At 43.7% G+C, this 15557-nt stretch overlaps 1 protein-coding gene across 1 annotated transcript in view; it reads left to right on the forward strand.

Annotated features, from left to right (window-relative positions):
- The first annotated feature begins 869 nt into the window (after window positions 1–869).
- cntnap5l (contactin associated protein family member 5 like) overlaps window positions 870–15557 on the forward strand; it is a 65924-nt gene continuing 51236 nt past the window's right edge. Inside the window, exon 1 of the mRNA XM_031559192.1 lies at window positions 870–1345. Coding sequence (XP_031415052.1) covers window positions 1240–1345 — 106 coding nt within the window. The 5' untranslated portion in view covers window positions 870–1239. The remainder of the gene's footprint in view (window positions 1346–15557) is intronic.

Below are 15557 nucleotides of genomic sequence, written 5' to 3' on the forward strand. Positions count from 1 at the left end.
GTGAGTGTTTGTGTAGTGTGTGTGTGTCCCAGAGTGAAGAGGCTGCCGAGTGTGTTTGAGGGCAGCATCTGACTCACAGTTTTGGGTCTTAGCTCTCAGTTCCCACTGACTCAGCTCAGTAGGGGTGCAGTGGGGCAACCCCATGCGGGTATGTGTGTGTGTATGTGTGAAAAAGTGTGTGTGTGTGGGTGGCTGCAAGCCCATGGATACATGAGTTTGTATACTTGAGTTTGTGTGTGAGAGAGTGTGTGTGTGCGTGTATGTGTGCATGTTCACTTAGATGCATGAGTTTGTTTGTGTGTGTGTGTGTGTGTGTGTGTGTGTGTGTGTGTGTGTGTGTGTGTGTGTGTGTGTGTGTGTGTGTGTGTGTGTGTGTGTGGGTGTGTGTGGGTGTGTGAGAGAGAGATAAAGTGTATGTGTGTGTGTATGGGTGCATGTTCACTTAGATGTATGAGTTTGCATACGTGTGTGTGTAGATACTTGTGAAGAAGCTTGCATATGAAGTGAAAAGGAGTGTGGATGGAATAAGATCAAAGTCACCCTCCAGGGGGTCTGCACAGATTGAGTTGTGTCAGCGCTCCTTTTGGCTGTAATGAGATGAAGATGTTGAGGGCTTTAAAGCCTGGGAGTCACTGTGCGATGGCCACAGGACAGTCTCTATTCCCTCAGAGACCTCCTTTGAGGGGTCTGCCAAAAACATTTTTCAATAAAATGTAATGACTTTGAAATGTGTTTACAAACTATTCTATTTTTAGCTTTTATTTCAAAGAATATGAAAATCTGTACTATACCTAATGTTATATATTGCTCTGATTCGCCTTACTGTGAAGACCGAGTAACTGTCCAAGGTCCTGAAATTGACATGGACAGGATCCCTGAGGTTTCCCTGAAATTCATAATAATTTTACTGATAAAAATACTTCTTAAATTTCACACAGATTAAATCACAAATTATCCTAACGTTTGGTGGCATGTAATATCCTTAGACGACAAAGAGTAATGGGAGGAAAAAAGACCGAGCAAATGAGTGCGTGAGAGACAGAGAGAAAGAGAGCGCGAGCGAGCGAGAGAGAGAGGGAGAAACAGAGAGAGGAGGGTCTCTTTTCCAGACTCATGCGTGGATTTCTCACTTCTGACTGCCTTCTCACTCGGTGAGAATCAAACGCGCAATCGGGCGCTAAGGATAACTTTGCGAGGACAGAGACGTGAGGATAGCGAAGACGGACTTTTCGCAGAGGCATGGACGCCAGCCGTTTGGTGATAAACATGGAGTTTAGAAGAGGTGGCTGGCTGTCCTGTTCTACCGTTCTCTTGGCCCTTGCCTCTGTCTTTGGAGCGAGCAATTGTGAGTTATTCTGATAACCTCTGTGAAAGTGTCTGCCGTCTGTTGTGGTTTTACATTAGTAATTACGTAAATGACAGAGTGTGATTCATTCAAGTCAGCAAAGTGATATCGTTGGCTATCGATTTAATCTGAATGTATAAAGATTAGGAATACACGCAAGAGCGAAACGCTATTTAAGCAACGTCTACTGATAAGCAACGTCTACTCTTCTGATGCAGCCGCGGGATAGCTGTGAAAGCGTTGTCAGAGATTTGGTGTCAAATTGAAGGGGACATCTAAAGTACATAGATCAGTGACTGTTACTGTGTTCGAGTAGGGTAGATTGTATCATTTAACACGTTCTACGTCTCGGTAAAGTTTATTCTTTCGCTTTGTTTTGAGCAACACCAGAACTCTAGAAGATTACCCCTTCGCGCGCATTGTGTAGGCTTCCGCCAGAGTGGAATTGTCCCTGCTTCTGCACAATGTATATTAGCACAGTCAGGGAACATGCTGACCAGAAACTGTGCCCTGACCACCACATAGAACCTCCTCAAGAAAAGTCGTTTCAGAGGTTCCTGTGATAAAAGTTAGAATTAAATGTGGACACGAGATATTTGCTATCTTGTGAATATGCAAAATAGTAAATATGATTTAAGTTTAGATACGGCTTATTTGTGCTGCCTGTAAAATTGTTGACAGTCTACAACAGAACACTGCCTTTGCCGTGTGGTATATACAAAGGGGAATGAAACTGATATTCCTAACTGTTGTTTTGTGTACGGTATTATTTGTATAATTCCTTTTGCAACGGTCACTACTTACACCACTGTTTACAGCTAACCTAAATGGAAGAAAATACGAAAATCTTCTAGTGATCATTTTTAGATTCCAGTTGTCTCTCTCTCTCGCTCTTTCTCTCACACACAATAGCCTACTGTTGCACTTTAACTTTCCCTATCGCCTATGAAGCAGTTCCACCTTTTTCTTGGTTTTCTGTTTTTAATTGTGGAGCATAGGCTTCCGCTCGCCGTCGTTATTGTAAAACCAACAGCAACGCTGCCGCTGCGGTTTAGGAGCACAAATCTACTTGATAGGAATATTAGATGTATCTGTCGCTCTCTCATTCGTTTGTGTTCCGCAATTCTTTCTTTTCTTTAAAATCTGTTTTACTCAGAAGGACGTTTTTTTTAAAGGCTCCAGTTGAAATGCGCCTCAACTGTATATTTTACTCTTAAAAACGTGTAGCCTAAAAGTCAGTCATACTGTGACAGGAATAAAGCAACGGATTTATTTTCAGAGGGGGACACTGAACTAAATTGGCCACTGTACTGTAACCAACGTCCCGTCCCTCTTCAGAACAAAATAATACTTGGAAGTGTAGTGAAGTGAGAGAGAGAGAGAGAGAGAGGGAGAGAGAGGTTATGGTTAGGTGACGCCCAACACTGCCGTTCTGAGGAGGTAGGTAGGACCATAGAGAAAAGTCTTTCATGTTAAGGTAGACATGCATACTCTTACATTCATGGCCTACGAGGGACCTCGTACTTAGATGGAACCGCTGTCACGGTTTACCCCTATTACTTCTTGTCACTAGTTTTACACTGACAGTTGACATGAAACACGGTGCGTGCATTGAGACAGCGTGACAGACAGTATGGCTCTTCACGTTTGTCAGAGTGCATTTCATAGCAGTTGGCCTGCAAATGTTCTGATCAATGTCGTTCTCTCGTGTCCATGGCGCTTTTATGTTGCCACACAAGCTGGGAAGAGCTGATAAAAGGCTTCTTTTAGTGCGCTCCAGTTCTTTCAATAAGTCAGCTTCTAAACAAATAATTGCTACATAGCTCACCTCAAACCTAACAGCAGACCGGGCAGTCAATGCTGGTTACATGCCTATGTCTGTGGGGTTTTGGCATTACCCATAAATACTGGTTATGCCCTTGATTGGCAGCAGTCTGGTCTGGTCTTATGTTACTTTTAGACTCCTCTTCAGTTAGCTGCAGCAGATGGTGTTTGGTTTCAGCACAATCATTTGTACATTTATCGGCACAACTAGGAGCGCATGCATATCAAATTGCGAGGATGATGGAAGGCACTCCTTACAAAGTATTTGGCCACAATTGAGCAGAATCAATACATCTCACTGAAATTTTGCTTGCATCATTCCTCCGCCTTTGTTCGAATTCCCACACCTTTCAACCAATTTGTGATGGTACCGATTCAGTGCATATTCTCACTCACACACACCAACACACTGCAGGTGGGGACACAGGAAGTACTTGAGCTCAGCATGGACAATACTGATGAAAATTCTAATTATGCGTGTGGTGTGTACCATGTGTGTGCATTGCTGTGTTTACCCAAATTGCTGTTGGAGGAGGTAAACATGCTTGCAGCTGTTATAGCAGATAAACACTTGTGTGCCCACCTGTGAATTAGTGTTGCCCACACCTGCTTTGTTTACACTGATTTGTCGATCTGTTTTTTGTGTTGGCACATGGCATCATGCCATTTTCAGATGGTGAGAGTGTTTTTTAGTCAAGGGGACTGCCTGACATTTGGACTCTGCCAGCTTTTTAGAAGTGATGTTAATATCCACCATCCTGCCCGGATATCACTTGCAGCAAAACAGCAGAAAACAAAACAACAAAAATAAAACCCCAGTCAAACAGATTCAAAAGGTTCTATGTGAGCAGGAACTAAATGTACACTTGTTCAGGGGATCTTGGGTGAATTAAATCCATGTTCTCAGCCAGTTCCTGTGGCAACGTTTGTTTTATTAAAGCGCTGTTGTGAGATGTCACTCCATGACTGAGTCCACAGCTGTCCTCAAGGACAGTCAACCCTGGTCGTATCTGACGTTTACAATTCTTAAAAGTGACAATGTAGAAATGAGTTGAAAAGATGAGGAAACTGGAACGTCAAGAATAATATAAATGCTGAGCCAAACCTGCATACACAAAAACAATAGCATGCCCTAACACGCACAAATATGCAGGTATCTAACAGATGTACCCAGTGGGAGTGCTGGCATTCGAGTCATCTCTTTAGGGGTCATCACTGCACCTGAGGGACAAATACAGACAATTGGCAAAATCCCGGGATTCATTTCTGTCATCCAATGAAAGAGGATCCATCTACTTTCAGCATATCTCCCGAGATCCTCCGACAGCCTTCACACATAATTATAGCTTTTCACCAGACAGGCCTCAGCAAAAGCAGAGACCTTGAGCGCTGAGACAATGAGGTTTCATGAAAAAGAAACAGGTGCATCTGAAGACAAAGAGGAAGCTGGTTCGCTCTTTTCCATCAACTGGGTATTCAGCTGCTAAACATTAGTAACGGAAAGCACAGACATCGCTATTAGAAGCTGTAATCAGTCATCCATGGAAATCAACAGAACTGCATTCCCAGAGCTTCGTGGGAAATATGGGATTCATACACAACTCTCAGAAAGGGGCTGGTAACAAAAATCTCAGATCCTGGCAATCAGCTGACTTTTGTCATGTTTTTATTTGTGTTGCTTCAAGTGTACAACACACATCTATCAAACTTAACTCAGCCCAACCTCTCACACGCCCAACTACTAGACATTAAAAACCCTGATAGCTTGAATCACAACCTAGCTGATCAACAAAACACAATCAGGTTTTTGTAATTGCATCATGAATCAGGTTTCTCATTGTCTCTCAGTAGCAAAAATTGCTCTGCAAAAGTGTGTTGTTTGAATCTTGAAGGCTCAGTGTACAGAATCTATTTGCCAGATTGCGTGGCAGCAAGGCATGTCATCTTGACGCCCGCCTTTGTGTGTGTGTCTGTACCTCTGTCAGAGCCTGTACAGCCATCTCCCTCAGCCTCCGCTGCGGAGCCGAGCCGAGCATGTCGATCATCTCGGTGTGATGCTCTGCGGTCCCAGCGGGTCAGGCTGTCTCTCCAGAGCCATTTCGGAGGGAGCGAGCGAGCGAGCGGCCGACTGGCGCCGCATGTCCCCTGTCACATGGCATTGTAGAGCAGACGGCTCGCCAGTGCAGAGGGCTGTCACAAAGGCACTGTCACACTGCCACGTCCACAGCTCTCTTTAGGTCTTTCAATGGAGTCTCCAGCAAGGCAGCTCTATTCAGAGGCGATGGGAGGGGGTTAGGGAAGTGACTGAAGAACACCTCTCTCCACACGGCACCACGCTGGCACATTATGTGGTGCCACTTCTTGGGGGAAAATGGAACGGTGTGGCACTGCACATTTTTTCGTGGGAGCTGCTTTTAGGGGTGTAGGTTGTAGATATGCATGCGAGTATCTGAATGATGATAATCATGTTAATTATTGAATCATGGCTGATGGATATTTCTGTCTACATGAATCACATCAACGAAAAGAACCATTTGGGGGGATGTGAGGCAGATTAAATAATGTACTGACATCAGTCTAGCGTGTTCTGGGCAAGTTTACCTCAGGTTTACTAACTGACATTTAGAGACATTCCATTCTTGGGTCAACTGAAAAAAAATATCCCAGAACATTGCCATTCTGTCACTTTGCACAACTTGAAGTAGGAGATTTCAATACAGACCGCAGTGTGCACACACAATTTTCAACTTGTCTGAGAAGCTAAGAAAACACTGTGCGGAGTTCCTCATAAATTATCTGTTGACAGTTTAAAGATAAAAACATAGAGGAAATGAAGGATGTGGGCAGCACTGAGAATAGTTATATGAAAGTGTTTGGTCATGGGGAAAATGGCCCCTTGAAGGTTGAAGGCTTTTCCATTACCTGAGTTCATTTCTGATATTTTATTTATTTATTTGCTCATTCACTTATTGCTTGTGCTTATCAGCCTCCCGACTTGCTGACTCAGGGAAGTGGGGATGTGATTACAGTTTATTTCACCTGCTCTGGCCGACTTCCAGAAGGTGTCAAATCGCCTCCAGCTGTTAGCCTGTGGTCAGGGAAGAAATCACATTTTGTCTTATGACACTAATGACCTTTTGAAAGTACCCTATTCGCTAAATTAAGTAGTTGTGGAGTCTCCTGTATATGTATTTAAAGCATGTAAATGGGGCACACTCTTCTGGACTGCCCTGAAGATCTATCGCCCAAATACTATCCGCAACAGAGGTCTGTGGGAGGAAGGGGGTGAGGGGAGGGTGGATGTTCCGAGCAGGTGAAAGGAGAAGGGTACGTTAGGACACACTCTATCTGGAAGTCAGCAACCGATACAAGCCGACAGTTGTGAAAATAGAACCCACAGAGGAAATAGAACTTGTGAGAGGCACAAACAGCAAAACAAGATTGTCCAAGCCAGAACAAGACAGAGAAGCAAGGTTGACAACCTGTACTACCATCAGGGGAGAGGGTACTGACATCAGGTAAAGGAAATAGTAAGTTGAATAGTAACTAATAGTATCTTTTTAACATTGGACCAGACATCTGACCAAACCAAGTGGGCCACAAGGATGCACAAGACATCATTAATGAGTGTATTAAAGGAAGCTACTAATAATCCTAGTCAACCACATACCACTTTGCTTGCCTTTGACAGGACAACATTGGCACATTTAAGGAAAGAAAACAGCTCTCACAAATTAGACCATAATCTTGGTCACATTTCTTTAGGATCACTTCCTTTCAATAACATGCCGGGCAAAAAGTCAAGGGGTCACCAAAGGGTGGTTTGTGTGAAGTTGAATTATCGTTCCCTCCAGGACGATCCACATTTCCTACCTTAGGAGGTTTAGCACTGAGATGTGGACTCAGTTTGTGTTTATTTTGTAAGTGTATCTCTTTAAAATTCTAGTTCTTGAGTGATCCTAAAACAAAAAGAACTATAACACACCTATGAGCAAAACAGACCTATATAAGCAAAACTCTACAAGAATGTACGCCCAGTGTGAATTGACTGTAGCAGTATACCTATAAAATAACCAATTGCACTGCTGACTGACACTAAATGAAGCTCCCACATAACTATGGTTACTAACAGCCCAGACTACAAAATGGCCAATCTAATAACCCTAATGCCCAATACATTAAGCTCCTCCAGCTCATTGACAGCTCTCATAGATTGCTTTTCAGAAAAAGAGAAGATGGCTTTTGTCTTTGCCAAATTCCCACAAAAAGTGCGATTTGAGGTTTCCTAATTCGCCAGTGAAGCATCACTGGGCTTCAGGTATTATTTTGATTAGTCATTGCCTTATTTCGCTGACACATTCTTACCTCTTCTTCTTTCTTCTTCACCTTTGAACTTTCCATCACCTTCCCTACCCAATCACAGTGCTCATAATTCATCAGGTGATGTATTGATGATGAGCATGAGACCACCCCAGGATACCTGTTGCAGAACAAAACAAATACATTTACTAGTCCATGCATAATACACAAAGTGTGTATTATATAATACAATTCATAATGCAAAAGTGAATTAAGTACATATTGTGCATTATTCATTACACCTCTAACCTTACTACACTACTTTACCATGACCACGAGTTGTGCTTAATGAGAGTGCTTGTCTTCAAGGGAATGCAACATTTGTGATCTGCTCAGTTAGATGAATTGTGTCATATCCAATAGCTGTGTCCAATAGAAAAATGGATGTAACACTGCTGTGATGATGATGACACAGTGCAACACTGCAGGTGTAGCCCAAGGCGTAGTTTATTTAGTGACAGCAGTTAGATTGATACAGAGAAAAAAACTAATTACAGTAAGACAATAATGAATGAAATGATTGATGATGCTGTTGCAACTCCTTGCAATTAGGGGCTGAGGTCATTTTTCTACGGTGACGATTCTTTGATATCATGAGCCAGGATAAATGGCTTGCAGAACTGAAATGGCTTTGGAATTAGAACTTACCGGATCCCCTGGCAACATAAAACAATTAGATTTACCTCACAGGCATGGATGGTCACAGAAGGACATCCTTTACAAAGACACAATCAGGTACCATCAAACTGTAGTCACAGAGACAATAGCATGCAGTTTTAAATATGGGGAACACTTATATGCATTCTTGGCTAGGCACACTACTATATTTTCTGAGCACATGATCTGCTAACTATGTTCAAAAGCTCACTGAGTAGTACAGCAGTGAATCATTGTCCCTTTACCCATTCCTTCTCTAAAGTGGGCGAAATAAATCTGACCTTGGTGGTCAAGTGGCTGTCGTCTTTTGTCATAGCTCAGCATGAACTGATGAGATAAAGACTCCATTTAGCAAAACAGTACCAGTTCCAGTACCATCACTCCATGAACTAAGTGCTAGCCTACAAGGGGGGGGGGGGGGGGCAGTGAGTGGTTGGTTGGGGTGGGGGTCAGGTGGAGCAGGTAAAAAGGGGAGGGAGGTGGTTGCCAAGCACAGGGCTGTACTGAGAAACACCACAGATGGAGATCAAAGGCAGGGAGTGGGAATTTCTCGAAGATGAGAAGTGAGATAAAGGACAAACAAACCCCCCCCCCCCCCCCCCCCCCCCCCCCCCCAGATGAGTGGATCATCAGATGAATGCAAACAAAAACAGTCCACTCCAGTCACCACCACCGAACGACTCTTCAGTGCCACAACCAAACACACAATATCCACCCTTCCTCTCAGGGGGGATTTACCAGCATCCCACCCCAGGCTTCAGTTTTGGGGGGCATTAGCAGGGGCATTAGTGTGCTGGAGGATGGACAGCAGGCCGTGGCACACCCGCAGATTTACGGCTAAATTCGCTCCAGGAAGCAAATGGCTGTCTGATTTCAAATGGCCAACTTCTCTTTGATCGCAGCTTCTCTTTGATCAGATGGGTTAGCGGCAGGATTAGCAAATAAAGAAAGCGGTATTTAAAGAGTTTGGGAATGCCACAGCAGCCTTGGTGGAACCTTAAAGGGCTCACTTTCACCATTTAAATGTGCGACTTGGAGGGAGGATTGACCAAAGCTCCAGAACGGGCAAGAGAGCCCAAAGTCCCTCTGTCTGCTCGGGCCTTTTAAGACGTGAGACGAGTGAAAGCCAAAGTGTGTGTGTTGACTTAGCCACTCGCGCACAGTTTAAAAACCAATCCTCTCCTCTCACACCTGATCCCTCGCCACACTCCACGAGCCATCAGATGCCAGCAGAGAGAGAGAGAGAGAGAGAAAAAATAAGTCTGAGGCGAAGCACTCTGGCACAGCGGTGCAGAAGACGGGTGGGCGGTTTTGGGGGTGGGATCCTATTACTGTCGAGGCTCGTGTTTCTGCAATTCAGTCGATCTGTGAGGTGGTGATTAACACCCCACTCACACACACACACACACACACAAACACACACACGAACACTCACACACATGCGTAACGGAAATACACTGAAGCCCGATAATCTCCTTGTTAAGTCCCCCGTTAATCAGCCATATCGTGTGCACAGAGCGTCTGCATTATCGATCCCCCCTGCTATACATAGAGGACACAAGGCTACACACACACATACACACACACACACTCACATACACATAGACACAGCAAACACGGCAGTAATCTCTTTTCATTACACAGGGTTTAACCCGTTTAACAAGGCTGTTGTAAGTTATCTGATTCGTTAGGGAGGTGGGCATTTGGGGATTTTTGCTAAAAGATGGTTGCACCACCTTGGGCACTGAGGCCGTGTCTGAGATAGCCACTGCAGTTTAATGCTCGTTTTAAAGTTGTCAACACATTTTCTGTCAACTTTGGCATGTGCACGGACTACACAAAATCCATTCATCCTTTGTTCAGTCTATTTTTTTGTCGTTTCCTGTCTCCTTTTCTAGCATTCTCTCCTTTCTGTCCATCACCCTTTCTCCCTCTGTCTCCCCCCCTCTCTCTCTCTCACTCTCAAACACCCGCTCACCCACCCACCCACACCCACACCCACACCCACACCCACACCCACACACACACACACACACACACACACTCAGATACACAACACAGCTGCAGGACAAAGGCTCTTGTACAGTGCTCTTCCCTGCGATAAGCCCACGCTTGTCTGCTGGTGCGGTGTAACAAAGGCTGCCCTTTAAAATAATGGCCGCAGCTCCTCTCACTCAGTCAGGTCAGCAGTGAGGGCTCTTCAGTGGAGGTCGCTCTTGACAGACCCCCGCTGAGAGGCTGACTCATGTTCACCTTTAAAGCACGCACAAATCTACATAATATCCCCACCTGCCTCCCCTAATGGAAGCAATTGAGGCCACGATAAAATTTCTCCATTGTCACAGTTGTGTTCTGATCAGTGTTTGAATGTGACAGGTGTGTGTATGCTAGTGTGAGTGTGTTTGTGTGTGTGAGAGAGAGAGAGAGCGTGTGTGTGTGTGTGTGTGTGTGTGTGTGTGTGTGTGTGTGTGTGTGTGTGTGTGTGTGTGTGTGTGTGTGTGTGTGTGTGTGTGTGTGTTGTAAGGTAATTATATTTTACTGGACAAGCAGGCTCTTGACTGGCAGGCCGCGGGGGTGTACGATGGTACGCTGCCGCGGGCTAAAAGGCCAAAGAATGCTCTTCAGGCCTTTTGAGATTTAAATGTGCTCTTAAAAGAAGCTAGTGTGGACGTTCCACAAATGACTGTAAGAGTGTCCATCAAGTGAGCACAGTGCGATGCATACAGTGCACTAACGAGTATTGTGTTAGTGAGCCACAGAGGTTGTGTACTTTTACAATACAGTATCTAAGATTAGCATTTTATGTAATCAAATTTTTTTTCCCAGCTCTCCCTGAAAAAGCTCTCCTTTTATACAGAGCCACAGTACATGAGAACCTACCACAAATCCTTTCCTACTCTCAGAAAAAACTCAAGCTTTTCACACCAGGCCGGTTATATTCAGATTAATATTTGTCTGAATATAACAGCAAATGCATCTGAGGGATGCACTGTGTGGTTAAAGGCCTGTGGCATTGCGAAGGCTCTGTTGTGATCATATTTGAGAGTCTGAAATGACTTGCTTTTGGTCACACAAAGGAAAAAAAGAGATCACAATCCTACGCACTATTAGCGCTGAAAGAGGTCTTGTTGCTGCCGGGCACTCTTAAACCTAAAAGAGCAGCTGCCCCTGAGATGCTCTTTACGCTGACCTTAAAATGAAGGGCTTCCTATTTTCACAGAGTCAGTCATGCTCAGTTTCTCTCTTTCACTCACTTTCCCTCTCTGTCTCACCCAGTTTCTCTCTCTTTGTCAGGAACTGATGAAATCTCCCTCGTCGTGTTCCTCAAGGCTCTGACGTGCTAAACTGCTCTATTTGGCATGCAGCACTTGCAGTGAGGCTGGGGCATCCTCTGTGATTTTCAAAACATCCCCAAACTGTTTGTTTATGAGGCATCTCAGCAAGAATTTCACCATCCTCAGAGGGCCTTACAGAGTAGTCTTACAAAGTGTATACCAGTGCAGGTTTGCTTCCGTATACAGAAAAATATGTGTTTGACATAAAATAAAGCTTACAAGTGATGCAAGTGATTAGCCTTGCTCCATCAGCCTATTGGTCCCTAGCCTTCAGTGTGTTATGCTATGCTGCTATATAGTGCAGATCTAGCCAGGTTTGACCAGATACATATTGACTGCTTACTACTGCTTACTATATATATATATAGAGAGAGAGAGAGAGAGAGAGAGATAGAGAGAGAGAGAGAGAAAGAGAGAGAGAGAGAGAGAGAGAGATAGATAGATAGATAGATAGATAGATAGATAAATATTGAGAGAGCCAAAGATACTGCTTACTGTGCATAATCCCAGCAAAGCATAGTATATATGGCATAGTGCCACAGCTTTTATATGACTGACTCTGTAAAGCTTTAAGGCCTTGTTCCTGTCTGGTGCACCTTGTGCAAAAAAGTGTAACTAACTTCTGAAGGCCTATGAGGCTTTCTGCGCAAAGTAGGTTTATGAGTCCCCCAGGAACCGCTGATGTTTCAGGCCCTTTTTAAAATAAATTTAATTCAGACTCAAATGAGCTTTCGTCGGACGAAATGTTTCAGCGTTTGCTCGAAACAGGGCAATATTTGTGCCTGACCCTATAAAGTGCTTACACCACAGAAAGATCAAGTAGGCTTAAAGTGCTCCCTGGACAGGCCTAATGGATTCTGATTTAGCAGCTGTTGTTGTTTTGTTCCCTGGTTAAATGTGCAAATTGCTGAGAGAACATTTTGTTTGACACACAGGAAAAGATGATTGTGGAAAGTGCGGCATTGGGCCCATCAGTGCACTGGCAAAATACAGTGCTGTGAAACTGCTTTAACACCATTCACACTTGCATTTAGCAGGTTTTGTCCTTTTTTCTTAGTTTTTTCTTAGTTTTTCACAACTCCTATATGAGCTCAGCATGCCTCTTAAATGGCATATGGTATGTAGAATTCCTGACAACGCTGTATCACAGTCCAAAGAGAGTGAGCTCTGATCACATCCCGTAGCACTACTAAGTCTGCTGAGGAAAACACACACAGTCTGAGAGGTGAAAGTCACACATTCTCACATGACGTCGATACTGCTTTGGCTACCGTTCTTTGTCTTTCCTGTTAATTCTTTTTTTCCCCTTTGTTTCTTGCTTTCCCTTTTTGTGTTTTTTTTTGTCTCTCCATTGCCACAATGGAGTGCAGAAATAACCCTGTAAGGTTTTTCTTTAAAAAAAAACAAAAAAAACATTTAAACTCTTCAGAGGTCAAACTGAAGACTCTTTCTCTGAGGTTACTGTGAAGTGGTCCGCTGGAAGGGTAATTGGCTACTACACCCTCATTCTGATTCTTCTGACCCAGAACAAAGAACTGAAAGGGCATGCTGGTAGGTTTCATTCTCCTCCCGCTCAATCAGGCCAGGCTTAGCCAATGTTAGAGGACAGATCCCTGGCCAGATGAAATCTTCAGAATGTCAGTGACTCAACCACAGCTCAATGTCTCAAATGCCCCCAAAGACGCGGAAATAATCCGTTAGGATTTTCCCAGGATTTTATTTTTGTTGATGGAAAATCAACAGACTGAGATGAAACAACGGACGAGCATGTAATCCATTTATTCTTGGAATTTGTCACACCCTTAAAGAAACTCATGGCAGTTTGCAAAGGGTCAGGTCAGGCGCTTTTTTCAGATTTCTATCAAAAGGTTTTTTTTTTTGTGGTCTACTGGGTCGTTTAGGAAACCAGGTAGGAAAATTGATTTTAAATGGCTGTGAAGTCAGTTTCACCAGGCTGAAATGTCTGATCATTGCAAAGAGACAGAAAGGAGTCCTTAAGAGGCAAGACATTGAGAGAAATGAAATAGAGAATATATAGAATAATAGAAAATAGAGTGCCAGTAGGACAAGACAAAGCCATTGTCAGGGTATCAGAATGGAAGAACATCAGGTTTTTAGGAAGATAAAGCAAAATGTGTTGGACCACAGAACATGGAAGACTACAAGAGGAACCATTATACCAATTACTTTGCAGCATCAAGAATTTGAACTTGACGTGGGCGGCTGTAGGGAGCCAATGAAGAGATATGAAAAGTGGTGTGAAATGCACCAAACCCTAAATGTCTCCATGTTCTGAGTCATCTGAAGAGTTTTGACTGTATATGCTATCAAACCTGTTAGTAGGAAACGCAGTAGTTGAGCCATGAGATGACAAGTCCCAGCAAAGAGAGTTGTACTCAGACAGATGGGGCCTGAGGTTCCCTGAGGTACAGGGCAAATCTACATAACTGAAAAACACGTGAATCATGGCTAGTAAAGATTAAGTAGTGACCAAGGGAATCGTGTGATGGAGAGATAAAACTAGGTGTTGTATGCAAAGTAATGATACCAAAACATATTTAAGGACAGGCCTAGATCCAGGAAAGTGGTTCACATTAAGGGGAGGGATCAAGTATCAGACCTTAAGGCACCACAGTGGAGTGACAGTGTGATTTGGACATTTTTCTCCGCCCAGAAACAATGAAGGTATGAGTCAACTTAAGAAAACGTATCGGATGGGATATAGAAGATGAGACTAACACTGGGACTTGGTTAAAACAGCACATACAAAGTAAAGGAGAAAGACAGGCTTGTAGTTATCCACAAGAGATGGGTTGAATATTGGTATTGATTGTGCAGTGGTTCAACCTCAGCCTTCTTAAATGTGATGAGAACATACCTGCTGTGAGACAAGCATTGATGATGTGTGTGACTGCAGAGGTGAGTGTGGGTAAAGACTTGGAGGACATTAGAGAGGAGGATTAGAGAGGATGCAGAGGGCAGGTTCTAGTATGGCTGGGAGAAGAAGTTTGAAGACATCTCTATCCATCAAAGTGGTGAATGAGGAGAGGGACACAATCAGGTGTGGAGGACCAGGTACAGTAGGTCACCAGGTCAAGAGGCGACTATGGAGTGGAGGATACTTGCTTCAAGTGAGGAGGAAATGACTGTAGGGGTCAAGAAGTGGAGACCAAGGCAGGAAATGAGTGGGTGTCAGTCACCACGGAAGAGCACAGGGTAGGAAATAACTGAATGAAGTAATCTGATTAGTGCGATGGGATAACAGTTAGATTGCCTGAGATGGAGTCATACACTAAGATGTAGTCCAGCCAGATGCCAGCTGTCAGGGCACAGACCTGTATAGGGATGAAGGAGGTTAGTAGTGCTGGAACGTTAGCAGAATTATATTTGTACAGGGATGTACAGTAGGTACAACTGCTGGGTGTTGCTTGCAGTGATGGCTGATGCTTATTGGTTAAACGTGGTGTGAGTGGAGGACAACAACAAGATTTACCATTGGTTATGCAGTAAATACAGCAAAATAAATTATAGCTTACACAGTAAGCTTGTTGAGGTTACATTCACTGAATGAACACAAGCAAAACGTCAGCTGAAATACTATATAGGCTTTAATTAATCATAGTGGTGCTGGTATATTCATTTATGAAGTAAAGTGTCAACTTGACCTTGAGGTAATCCTAACATCAAGAAAATCTCTGGTTCAATTTATTTTTTCCAGCTCGGAATTGAGGTCCAGAGCGAAGAGCAAAATATTAGGCTTTGTCACTTGTAGGTCTTTAGTTCTTGCACCGAATTGGAAACAGAAAGTCTGAAAGGGCCGTTTAGGGGGGCCCTTACCGTAAACGTTCGGACCATCTGGAAAGAGACCGGACTTTCTGCAGTTGAAAAGCACCTCAACATGTCTAGTTTGATAAAGTTCCCCAGCTGATCTGGTTGACAATTACATAGAGTGGTTACCTTGATTCCATTCCAGAAAACCTATATTGTCTTCCCACCCTGATGAGAGAGAAATATGAGAGAAAATGAAATTGCTAGGG

The sequence above is a fragment of the Clupea harengus genome, chromosome 21 (assembly GCF_900700415.2).
Source record: "Clupea harengus chromosome 21, Ch_v2.0.2, whole genome shotgun sequence".
In the NCBI taxonomy this organism is placed as follows: domain Eukaryota; kingdom Metazoa; phylum Chordata; class Actinopteri; order Clupeiformes; family Clupeidae; genus Clupea; species Clupea harengus.